At 46.7% G+C, this 13,251-nt stretch overlaps 1 protein-coding gene across 1 annotated transcript in view; it reads right to left on the bottom strand.

The window, feature by feature from the left end:
- VPS13B (vacuolar protein sorting 13 homolog B) overlaps positions 1-13,251 on the bottom strand; it is an 858,817-nt gene that overhangs the window by 6,495 nt on the left and 839,071 nt on the right. The window contains exons 55-58 of the mRNA XM_025394335.1: positions 11,451-11,627; positions 9,011-9,181; positions 2,521-2,697; positions 112-214 (exon numbers count right to left, since the gene is read on the bottom strand). Of these exons, the coding sequence (XP_025250120.1) occupies positions 112-214; positions 2,521-2,697; positions 9,011-9,181; positions 11,451-11,627 (628 nt within the window). The remainder of the gene's footprint in view (positions 1-111; positions 215-2,520; positions 2,698-9,010; positions 9,182-11,450; positions 11,628-13,251) is intronic.

Below are 13,251 nucleotides of genomic sequence, written 5' to 3'. Positions count from 1 at the left end.
ATGGCTACTCCTGGGCTCCCTGGAAGTGTGGCCCATTAGCTTGAGAGCAAGCCAGGAGCTATTAACATACAGTATGGATGTAAAGTTGAGCAAGTATCTCAATAATTTTACCAGACATATTTGACATGGCTGTTTGGAGCCTGGTCAGCATGTAGATCACTTGGCTGATAGCGCTGTTTGGGAAGCTGAGAAAGTCCAGCTCCATGTAAAATACCTGTGGTAAAAGAAGCAAGGGAGTTTTACTACTTGTTTTCTGGAAAACAGTTTCATGCTGCAATGATGTCATCTGCTCAGAGCCATCCATAAAATGTTACAGATCCAAAGTGATGTCACATCTTTGGAAGCAAGTGTATAGATAATCTTTAAACATTACAATGCTCTTAACCTTGGTGATCTTGCATTAGAAAATTAAAATATGAATGTGTTACACAGTCCAAGCATAGACCAGCAATTAGAGGAAGCAAAAACACTGAAAGTAGCTGGTCATGAACAATAGTTTAGATATCATTTGTAATTGATATGTTAAAAAAGTCTAGCTAGGTCTGGTATGGTGGCTCATGCGTGTAATCTCAGAACTTTGGGAGATCAAATCAAGGTGGGAGGATTGCTTGAGTCAAGGAGTTAGAGACCAGCCTGGGAAACAAAGTGAGACCCCCATCTCTACAAAAAATAAATAGTGGTGCGTGCCTGTAGTCCTAGCTACTCCGGAGGCTGAGGTGGGAGGATCACTTGAGCCCAGGAGTTGGAGGCTGCAGTGAGCTATGATTGTGTGACTAAATGCCAGCCTGGGTGACAGCAAACCCTGTGTCTAAAAAAAACCCTCTAGATTGTTAGTTAGCTTCCTTAATACTTCTGTATCTGTGCTAAGGCTAGTCAAAAAATAAAAAAAACAGATATATACAAAGGCACACCCTTGGCCTAGATACACTATTTAAATGCTAAGTGACTTAATCCAACTGTTAAACACGAATCCATGTACATTTATGAGTGCGCTTGGGGCCTCTGGTTTATGACATGCTCTCCCTGGTGCCAGCACCAAATGAGGGCACCCAGCAGCAGCCACATAGGCCTTTACAGAGACTCTCCAGAACCAAAGATGGTACAGCATGTGTGCTTTCTGAGGGCTTGTAAATGTTTATAAATGACGCAGTCATTAGACTAAGAGTTAGTGGTTTGTAAAACCTTCAGTTCGGTAATAAAAGTTTTACAAGAGTGATGGAAACCAAAAAGGCCATGTGAAGCTCTGCTGTAAGATCTTCTTACATAAGGGAGCGTTCTTCAGCCCTGGGAAACACAGTGAGGGACAATGGCATTTTCAAAACCAAAAGAATTTGTGAAGTATGACTTGACTTTACCTCACTGGAGTCCGTATCATAAGGGAGTTTCACTTTTCCCACTTACAGGTTATAGCACATCTTACTGTCAGTTTCCCTGTGAGTGAAAATGTCATTCACAGAAGGAGAGGGAAATGAGGGGGGCGAGGAGGGGAAAGCGAAGAGGAACACATGCTGGCGTCTGTGTGGTCTCTTAAAGGATGCTTTCCGGATGGCTGCCTGAAGTGTGGGCACTCATTCATCTCCACTCCCTTCCTTTCAGACGCTGTTTTTATGCCCTGATCTGGCTGCCTCTTGTCAGGCCTGCTGAGGAGCAGGATGCCTCCCTTGAAACATCCCGTGGGCTTTATGGCCAGATGTGGATGCAGACACAGTGTGCTTACATGTCTGACAAACGGGAGGGTGCTTCTGTGGTTTGTGATACTAGCTAGACAGCCTGCTTCATGACCAAAATGATGACACCAATTTTAGGTAAAATGTTAACGGTTCCAGCCACAGGTTTATGGAAAGTCACTTTAATGTGCTCTGCCACGAATGCAGAAAATAAGCCTGGGAGGAGGTGCTTCCTTTCATAGGCACCCATTACTCGTGTGCACACTGCTGCACAGGGAGAGGCCCTGGCACGCCCATCCAAGTGCAGGTAGTGCCGTGCGCCCATGCACTCCACAGCTGTCTGCTTGCGAAAGGGATTTTAGTTGCAGATTCTTTGTTTCTGCCCCGGCCTGGCTGTGAGGAGCAGGATGGCGTCTGTGGGTGAGAAGGCCACCCCAAACCCAAAGATCCATGTGCACATCCACACTCTGTCTCATTCTCTACTGCTTCTTAAAGTTATCTTCCCACAACCTATCACTCCTTCCACATTTCTCATAGGAAAAAGTGTTAATTCTTTTCTCTGTGGTATTCTCCATTCTGCCCTCAACCTCTAAACTGGTCTATCAAGTGTACTGTAAAAAGATTCTGTGACATACACACTGAAACTAGTAACTGGTTTCCTGATTCTACGGTTTTATTATTAGTAGTAAAATTCTACTCTGTGTAAATAAGCATAGAGAGGTAAGAAAGATAGCCACTATTTATCTTTTACTCCTCTACCATGTGAAAGGTTACACTATCTTAGGGAACCCTTGGTATAATCATGCAAATCACTAACGTCTGGGTTGGCGTGATGGGTTTTCCACCAACTTACCGTAACCAGTCTGTGACACCAGCTCAGCAGCTCCTCCGATGGGCTTTGTGAACACCCCCATGATTCCTTTCCCCACACCTGAGATGACACCCTTGGCCTTGTGTCCTGCTGAAGCATGTGCCTCAGATGTTTTCTGGAAGTTCTGCATCGGCTGATCGACTATACCAGCAATTGCACCTGGAATAACAAAAGCCCTCAGTAAGGACAGAGGCTTAAAATTTTTGGAAAATGAAAGGCTCCATCTGGAACACAGTTTTATCTGGATTGAAATGAGTCCCCACCCTCATTGTAAAGGTCTTTACTATCCATTTATTTACCAGTTACCTAAGTACACCAAGGGCAGTAGACATTTATTATTGTCATCAAAGTACAATATTCAGATGGAGTTTGGTCCACACAGTCAGGATCTGTGAAGTTTAGTTCAGAATTTAACAAACCTGTCAGTCTTTTCAGTGTCATCCACACATCTTTCCTCTGAAGTCAGGCAACACAGTTTACAGAGAGGAGCTAACAATTCCTTAGGAGCAGAGAAAGACTGTTCAGCCCAATACATTTGCACCGATTCAGGAAGATGAAAAACTGGAAGGGGTTAAGCCCCTTTATAACTCCCCACTTTTAATAATAATCATAATCATAATTTAGTAGTGTTAATACTTAAGAGTAATTATTGATAGAGTAATTATTGATATAGTAATTATTATTTTGATTATAGGTAATCTATCTATCTTGAATGCTTACTAGGTCTGGGGACTGTGCTAAGAGCTTTACTTGTATGAGATCATTTGATCCTCATATTCCCAGGAGTCAGACATTGTTTTTATCCAAATGTGGACACTGAGGCACAGAGGTTAAGGAGTTTTTCCCAAGGTCACACAGCTGTTAAGTGTACAGAGAGTGTGAGTCACAGCATAGCTCTTAACCACCAAGAGATTCGATTATCCCATTTATAAAACAGGCTCTTCCTCTTTGCCAATCTTGGAAAAACCTTTCTCTCTCACTTGAATTGAGGTTTGGCCACTTACTCCTCACTTAGAATAGCGACCAAAACCCCTTGGGGCTCTGCTCCCACAGCTGTAGCACAGGGCGTCCATCTCCTGCATTGAGCCTGAGGCAGTTAAGATGAAAGGAGCCCCTCAGGCAGTCCTGTGGATACGGCCCCTGTGCTACTCCTGCTTTGAGAGGCCAACAATGAGAGCTAGAAAAGCCTCACCATTCTGATTTTTTTTCATGATGGAGTGGAGGGCTCCCTAACTCAGAAGGGAAAATTTCTTTACAATTCTTGACAGAATTGTCTGTTTTCAACTCAAAACTGCTAGAATTGATGAAAATGCTCTGATGTAGAAATTTTAGTGCACATCACGTCAATTGTAAAGGGAATGTTTGACTCCTTTCCTCTAGGTTTTGACAGAGACATTTAAGTTTATGCATTGACAGATTCAGAATGACCTGAGGCAACAGGCCTGTTTCCCAGCCTAGAGTCGTGCTGCCAAACCTTATACAGAAATGGCAAGAGTGAGCAGAGGAAGCTGCTCCCAGCAGGCCCAGGCCACCCCAGCTATCAAGAGTGAGGGTCACTCTTTCAGCATCACAGCTAGCCAGGCCTGGCGCTCGGCTAGGAGCGCCCCTCATTTGCCATTGACGCTCTACTCCATTTGGAAGATCAGAAGTCAGAGTGGCCACACTGAGGGACAGGGAGGAACCCTGGGTCTTCTCTTCCGGTCACCTCAGCAGATTATCAAAGTGAACAGCATCAAATCAAAGAGTGGAGCCTGGGCCAGCCGCAGTCAGCCGCACAGGGTGCTGACAGCCAGCTGCTCCATTGCACGCAGGTATCAAGTGAAGCTCCCTCTGTTCTGCTCTTCCGTTTTCTCTGGCCACAGTGAAGGCTCCAGTTACTGTGGCTTTGACAGATAAGACAATTTGGGCAGCTCCCCAAAAGTGGAAAGCCTGAGTCCCATGACAAGGTGTTAGATTCTGAGAGTCAGAGAGGGAGCTGTGGAACCACCTGCCCCAGGCTCAGCAGCAGACCTTTGAGGGGGAAAGCTGGCCTGTCACACCAACTCCTCACCAGCCACCAGGTGCCTTATCTACCTCTGTGCTCACAAGCTGGGGAACAGAGAGGCTAAGAGACCAGCAGCCATTTCATGGTCCCTGCAGCCCTGCTTTGAGAGAGGTAGCCTCTCTCAGAGCCTGGAATGGCTCTCCTCTGAAGTATATCCTCTGAAGTAAATCCCTCAACTGGTAAATTATGGACTGTCATAGACTCAAACTCTGCTTGAAGGCTTTCAAGAGTGGAAACTGATCCCAAGACTTGTCTGCTGGCGTTAGGCCCACGGGGTGGGTGGCCACATGGAGATGGCTGTGATCTGATGAAGCCAGTGGACAGAAGAGCGTGCCTGGGAGGGGTTTCCAGGACTGAGTGAGTGCTGTACCCCACAGGACACAGGAGCTATTGCCTGTTGTGCCTTGGAAGGTGGAGGAGGAGGAAGGCCTTCATTGTGGAGCAGGAGACCACCACGCGTTCCCTCACCGCTTTCTGTGACTTGCTCCTAAGCCTTGGGCAGAAACTACTTGGTCACTGAGCTATGGAAGTTCCTTGTGATGCATCTATTTTGATGCTGCCTTTACCATGTGGTGTAATTTTGTTTCTGGCATTTTTTTTGGCACACTATCAGAAGGACAGGCATAAGATGGGATACCACGCCACAGCTTGCCATTCCAGAAAGAAACGAGATGCATAGAGTATACTGTGCATTCCAGCTCAGTGCTGCTTTTTTGACCAGAACAGATGAGCAAACCAAGAAGGAAGCACTTTGCCTGTCATTCCTAAATTCTGCACTGACTATAATACACACCAGTCAGTAAATGGCAGATGGTGGTCTTAAGGGCTGTCTCTTGGGATATGCAACTCTTGAGTCACTCCCTCGGAGGGGACTTTTCTGATTCACCTGGCAGAGGCCTGTTTTGTTGGAATTCCAGATGGCATAGCCAAGAGTGCCTATGAAGAGAGAGGAGGTGGTCTCTGGGGAATCCAGCAGCGTGTCACAAACCAGGAAGCATCCCAAAAGAAGTGGGAGTCAGAGGAGCAATTCTTGACATCCTGACTTTGGTGTTCATGAGAAGGCATCAGGTCTGGGAGGAAATGCAGAACGCAGTTGTGATGCGGAGCTGCATATCCTTTCTCAGTGCAGGCTCCAGAGTGTAGTAGAAAGTGTGGGTGTTGGGGAACAGATCTGGTAAATGTGGGCAAGGCTGATGCCAATACTGCAGGCTAAACAGAGTTTTTCCAAAAGCCGTTGCTTTTGGAAAACTGTCATGGAGCTCATCCAAAAGCCTCGGCGGCACCTCTCAGCCAGCAGACACTTTTCCCTGCTGACCTGGGGCAGTGCGGCTGGGCATAAATTAAAGACTTGCTTTAATTTTCAAGGGCCTCATAATGCTCCATAGGGTTCCCATGAGGGTGAAGCAGAGTCAAGAAGGCCTCCCGAACCCATAAACATTTGGGGGAAATGTGTTTTTCCTATACTGGAACTTGAAATTGTTCAATCTCCCCACATCCTGATGGTTTCCAGGCCTGGAGCTCCACAGGGGTAGGCGACATGGTGGAAAGGCCCGGGCTCCTGTCCTTGCTGGAGGTTTGACCTGGCTAAGTCACTTTACCTCATCCAAAGTTGTGAAGCTGTGAAGGGTTATGAAGTTGTGAAGGGTTGTGAAGATCAAATAAGATGACACCTTTGAAAATGCTTTGCCAACTCTAACTTTTCCTTTAATATATTTTTATGAACTGGGTCCTTGACTTTTGTGTCTTTTTGAAGAAACTGAGCAACTAGAATATTTCACTGGCATGGGTTTAAAACTATTATTATTACTGTCATTATTTTGAGACAAGGTCTCACTCTCTCCACCAGACTGGAGTGCAGTGGTGCAATCTCAGCTCACTCCAGCCTTGACCTGGGCTCAAGCGATCCACCTCAGCCTCCTGAGTAGCTGGGCCCAAAGGCATGTGCCACCATGCCTGGCTAATTTTTGTATTTCATTTTATTTTTGTAGAGATGGGGTTTTGCCACATTGCCCAGGCTGATCTCAAACTCCTGGGCTCAAGCAAGCCACTTGCTTTGGCTTCCCAAAGTGCTGGGATTACAAGTGTGAGCCATGTGCCCGGCCTGGGTTTCAAATTATTATGTGATAATGGCTCTAACTTCAATTAGGCACTGCATTGTATATGGCAATTTCAAACACCATTTCTGGGGAAGAATTAAATGGTGGCCAATCTATAACTTTCCAAAGTGAGGAGATTCAGTTTGTTGTACTCCCCTCTTTCTTCTTCTTGCCACACACCTGGTAGTTCTAGGACCAGACATTTTGAGATAACTCAATGATTACATGAAACAAAGGCTCTTGAAGTCTTACAGGAAAGGAAGCTGGTTTGAGCCAAGCTTGAGATGCCCACTGTGAACTTTGCAGAGCCCTGACATGGACACACTGCTCAGGGGGTGGGTTGGGCTGGGACTGGGGCCGGCCAGTGTTGGGAGATGCAGCCAGCATCTACAGAGGAGGTTTATGTTACCCCAAGAATTCCTAATGTTCTGGAAATTACCAGATATGCACAAAGACCCCATGAGCCCACTGCAGTTTCCAAAAATGAATTCCCTCACATGGATAAGGATATGCAAGACACAATGACTACAGAAAAGATCAGAGCGTTATGACTTACCCTGTCAACAGGACCCACGCCCAGAAAGATGACCTCATCGGGGCCGATTCGTGACTCCTCACACAACTGATTTTTCCCATCAGGTACAGTCTTACACACTGAAAACGGAGCATTGGCTGGGGCTTCTCTGAGTGGGAAGAGACTGGAACCCTTGGGCGGGAAGGGCGTCGGGTTTGGGGTGGAGATAGCCACACACCAGCCAGCCCAGGGGTGGGTGGCTTGGTCTCTCTCTCTCTCTCTCAGAGGGGCTGGGCTGGAGACAGGGAAGCTCTCAACCTCAGAGTAGTGGTACTTAAGCCTCCAATTAATAGCATCAACAGGTCCAGAGTTGCAAAACAATGACCTTAAGATCCTCAATATAACCTCATTGTCACTTCCTCTGGTTACAGCCACTTAATCCATTAGATTAAGGGAAAATATTCCTGCCATTGCTCAGATGTTTCTTTTTGCGGAGACACTCTTGGAAACCAGGCAACTCTTACAGTTCATTTGCTACCATACTATGATAATGATAGGTGCTGTTTACCAAACATGAGCATGGTGGCTGCCATATAACTAACTACCCACTGTTACTTCTAACAATAGTATCACCAGGCCCAATATACAAAAGAAAAACTCAGGTTCAGAGAAGAACTTCTCTGAGGTCACAAAGAAAGGACTTGGACACCCTAGCCCGAGGTCTAGGGCTTCTAAGGGCAGGGTCCCCTGCCACACCGCCTTCCCCAAAGGAGTTACACCATCACCTTTGGGTTACTGAGTTAAGCAAGAAGGTTGCTCCTTTACCCAGCTTGTTTATCACAGGTCACCAGCTTCCCAGTTTCCACATATGACAGTGCCCCACACCACTGAATGTTTTTACCTATATAATTTCTAGCAACTTAACCTGAACTTGTACCATTTTACCACTTCCTCCCAGAGCCTCAGCTGGCTGCAGTTGCCAATCGAGGAGTTCTGTAGAGAACTGAAGATCAGAGAGAGGGCAAGTCCTTTCAAACTCATCTTTTCTACCCTTTGCTCTGCACTGCTTTGGGTGACTTTGATCTCTGGGAGGCGCACACTCCCTCAGATGCGGGACAGGCACATTGCCAAGCAATACAGTTTTAAATTCCTTTGCAAACAAATAAACAAAAAAATCCTTGATAATCTTGCCCTGCAAGCTTTTAGCTCTGAAGCTTCCTTTTTATAGATTTTTTTAAAGCAACTTATTTTCAAACATTTGTAATATTTTGAAATATGCATAGCAGTCTTCACCTCTATACCATCTGGCTGCTCTACAAACAATAATTGCTCTGAGTCAGGCTGATCTCAAAAAAGTAAAAGGACAAAGTGGGCTCCTCACTGAAGTTTACATGACATTTGCATGTTGCTCTAGTGCTTCTCAAACAAAAGAAGCGGCTCAGCATGTGTGGGAGTGAGGGAGCCAGTGCTTCGGAAGGGTTGCCTATCATATTCTTCAGAAAGCAAACAGCTGGATGCTGCTGTCCTCGTGCAGACACCACTATGCTTAGAGCGGGTCCTATCAAATTAGGATTTCTTTTAAGAACTTTAGTGAGGCCCAAGATACATTTCATACACAAAGCAAACACAGGTGCTGCCTGTGCGGCTGTGCAGGTGAGCCCTCAGCGGGATGCACTGTGGAACTCAGAGCAAGTGCCTTACCTTCTCTGAGCATTTCCCAGTCATCCCCAGGCAGAAGGCGAGGTTGCCCAGTCCTGGGAGACCCTGCACCTCAGTCTGCTGGATTGCAGACAGGTGGGAGGCCCCACAGCCCCTTACCAAGCAGGCTGATGCCCAGCCGGGACAGGCCCTGTCGAAGCCCCTCGCCCAGGCTCTCGGGGAGCTGCCGCCGCCACTCCTCCTGCCGGTTGTAGTGCTCCTCATCCAGTGAGAGCCGGTCCATGTTCCGGGCCAGGCTTGTGGCCAGGTTGGTGATGGATGTGAGGGTACCTGAGGGAATAAGAGCATGGGGTTAGCCTCCTTGTCACATACATGAGGGACCCCAAGGCAGTAGTTTCAGAGGCAGTGGGGACACTTGTGGGCCCTCTTGGACATGCCCAGTGGCAAGTGATGGTGGCTTCCTCTCAGGCAATTTGAAGAAAGAGTCTTAAGAGGTAAACAACTGAGACGGTGGCTCACGCCTGTAATACCAGCAGTGTGGGAGGCCAAGACAGGAGGATTGCTTGAGCCTAGCAGTTTGAGACCAGCCTGGGCAACATGGCAAAACCCTGTCTCTATGAAAAGTTAAAAAATTAGCTGGGTGTGGTAGTGCACATCTGTAGTCTCAGCTACTCAGGAGGCTGAAGTGGGAGGATTGCCTGAGCCCAGGACGTCAAGGCTGCAGTGAGCTGCAATTGCACCACTGCACTCCAGCCTGGGTGGCAGAGTGAGATCTTGTCTCAAATAAGATACAATAAAATTTAAAAGAAAATGAGGTAAAGAGGAACACTTGCCCACAGGGGTGATGACACTCTTCAAAGGGGAAGAATCACAGGTGCCAGAGAGCAGCCTAGAGTTTCACATGAAACTATCCTTCACTATAATTGAATTTGTCAAGGTTTGATTAAAACAGTATTGATGCCTTCATTGAGGCCCAATTTTGAAGGTTAAAATCTGCCTGCTCTGATTTTAAAGGGTAAAGTTACGTTGCTAAGTTTTAGAAAGATGATAAAGAAATATTTCAACTTTAGGAATAAATTTTATTCCCTCCCTATAACTTCAGTAATAACAAAGGGGGAGATACTAAACCTTATCATTTGCCATTCTGAGGATGTAATTATTGTGCCATGGAGAATATGTGCAATTTTGATATTCAGGATATTAACTGAAAAAACAGTGAGGGGAATAAAGGGAGTAAATCATGTGAGAGCCGTGAATCTGTCTGGTTTTCCTAAGGAAGGCTGTTTTAGCATTTGGTCACAACAGCCACAATTCCTCTAGCAGGTCTGCACACGTCTCAGTGAGCAAAACTGAGCGACTTTCATGTACAGATCTGGACGCTAACAAACTAGCTCATCTGTTATTGCAGGTCCAGTTTCAGGAAGAAATGCTCAATGTCGTTTTTGCAGCTGCATCTTTACCAGTAATCTGAAAAGAAAAATATCTGCGTGTGTGCACACACATAGGGATGCCAACAAACCAAACAGATTTTGCTAAGAGAAGAAGAGAACAAGTGTAAAAAACATTCAGTGAGTCAGTAGGCTGAAAATACTGCTGAGGTTCAATTTAGCAGGTGTTGGTTGTCTTATTTTAACATAAAAACAACAGAACCACAGAGATTCCAGTGTCAAGAGTGAGCAGTCTGCCAGTGACTCCTGGGGTGGATTTCTGCAACTCAGCCCCCAGGCCTCCCAGATGATTTGAGGCCTGGGGGAGTGTCCTTTTCATTGTCCGTGGAATTTGTTTTTATGACTCTGGCTGTTCTCTTGCCAGCCCTCCCACCCATAGTCCCTCACCCCCTCTATGGATCATGGATTCTCCTATTTCAAGATCAAGTCTTTTGTGCCTTACAGAGACTTCTACAACCTGTCCTATGGCCTATGGTCAGATGCCTTTTACGGGAAGAAGCCCTTTGCCCTGTTTTCCTTGCCTCCCACTGAGAAGAAAAGGGGACTCAGATGGCCCTTGTTAGTTCCCAAGTCTCTGCGAAGCTGACCAAAATAACATCAAGCAAACACACACAGATAAAACTAAAACACTGTCCTTGTGGGAAAGCACTTTGGCCTCCGTGCCTGATGACCTGTCTGGGCCACAAGATGGCACTGTTTACGTGGCGTGCTAGAGAAAAGTTGGCTGTTTCACCCTGAAATCTGCTTCCATGTCAGAATGTATCCATATCCTTCAGAAAGTTATGACAACTGTATCTACATTTAAAAAAATATGGAGGCAACACAGTGTAGGGTTTCTGATGTTTAGCAGAAATCCTGAACACCTTTAATATTTCTGTGTTTATCACATGGAATAACAGTTGAGCCAATCCTTGTTTTCCCAATGGGAGGCTTAAAATTCTGAAGTTTCTGAAACATTTTCACACACCACAGGCAAGTACTGATCTGTTCAAAACATAAGACATTATATTATGAGCTTTGTTACAAATCCAAACTCTCACTGCAAGCTAACAGGCCAAAGCTAGAGGCAATCTGAATGCACATTCTTTAAAAAAAAAAAAAAAAAAAAGGGAAGGAGTAAAGGCATTATTGCAAGGAACGGAAACCGCTACCTTTGGAGATGTGCTTTACAAATGATGTAGTCCCTCTGGAGACGCCACTCACGAAGGCTCCGGGGCCCCGGGTCAGCCCCTCGTACGGAAGCCTGAAGAAGTCGGCGACCCCGTTCCCGATGCTTCTCACCAGGCTTGCAGGGCTGCCAATAATCTCCAGAGACCCAACTACCCAGCCTGCAATGGACCAGAGGGAAGGGGTGATTGAAACCTCAAATGCAGAACTTTCAACATTTGTGAAAAAGTGACCCATTTCCCCTGCAATTCATTTTTTCACACTGGAATTGGGAAAGTAATCCATTTCTTTGGAAGAAAATAAGGGAAATAAGTCATTCCCTGTGAATTCATAAATGGCAAACTTTCATACTTTATAAATCAAAGTGATCCCCTGATGGCCCCACAAATGGCTTTAATATAACTGCCTGGCCCGAGCCTCCCATATTCCTGCTAACAGGGGTCCATGTGCTGGGGACGCACTCTGCCACCACCTGAGGAAGGGCGCCTTCTTGGGCTGCAGGTGTTTGCAGGCGGGAGGTTCTCTCTAAAGCCTCCCCGGGACAGAGGCGGCACCAGGATAGGAGGAGATGCCTGGTCGGGGGTGGCCAGATGCTCAATGGTGTGTTGCAAAGGGGATGCAAACTTCTGACAAGAATGGAGGGGTTGTTTTTAATCTTTCCCAATCCTACTGAGTTGAGTGCTTCCCTTTGGAGCAGAGCTAGAGCCAGACAAATGTCTTGGACCCTTCAATCCCAGCTCCGGTTATGTAAACCCTGGCGACAAGGACTTTTTTTTTTTTTTTTTTTTTGAGATTGAGTCTCACTCTTTTGCCCAGGCTGGAGTGCAGTGGTGTGGTCTCGGCTCACTGCAACCTGACTCCTGGGTTCAAGCGATTCTCCTGCCTCAGCCTCCCAAGTAGCTGGGATTACAGGCACCTGCCACCACGCCTGGCTTTATTTATTTATTTATTTATTTATTTATTTATTTATTTATTTGTATTTTTAGTAGAGATGGGGATTCACCATGTAGGCCAGGCTGGTCTTGAACTCTGTGACAGGGACATTCTGATGAGGTTAGTGAGAGGGGAGTGTTCACCTGTGCATGTCCCAGGAGGGCAGCTTTGAATCTGGTTTCCTCCTGAAGCTTGGGCTGACCAGAAGCTGGCCTGCCACGCAGCCATTGCTGCCCCATGGGAACGTGGCTGTGTGTGGAGTCCTGCAGGCACTGCCCTTACCCTAGCTCCCTGGGGTGGGGATTTGGGGATGTAGGCCCCAAAAATTGGAGGGGCAAGTGAGGGCCAGGAGAGAGGAGTCCGAAAAGACAGCTTTCTCTGGGAAGCCACCAACCTCCCCAGCCTGGTGCTCAGACCTGGCAATGGGAAGGCTGTGGGGACAGGACTGGGTGGGAGCCATCCCTCCTTCACCAGCAGGCTCTGAAGAGGAGGGCAGTCCTGTGACAGAGATCTGCAGCTCAGTGATCTGAGGGGATCGGGAAGGTGAGGGCACAACAGCCAAGGTCCCGAAGAATCCCATGCCCAGCCCATGAAGAGAGGGACATTCTTAAATCTTGAGCCCTCCTCCCTTCTCTGGAACGTTCGGATGATAACACTAGGGCTTAGGGCAAAGGAGGGAATAATTTCTGGAAGATAAAGATTACAAATGAGAGGCCCTATGGATGCCAGGCATTCAACACATTTAATTCTCACAGTAACTGCAAGAAAAGTATTCTCTCCCTTCAAATCAGTGCAGGTTAGCTGGTGACTGAGCTGCTGCCTGGGTCAGGGAATGGACCAGGCACAGGAGGC

Source organism: Theropithecus gelada, chromosome 8 (assembly GCF_003255815.1).
Source record: "Theropithecus gelada isolate Dixy chromosome 8, Tgel_1.0, whole genome shotgun sequence".
NCBI classification, from domain to species: domain Eukaryota; kingdom Metazoa; phylum Chordata; class Mammalia; order Primates; family Cercopithecidae; genus Theropithecus; species Theropithecus gelada.
Note: the sequence above shows the minus strand (reverse complement) of the source record. Positions and strands in the feature narration are given on the sequence as shown.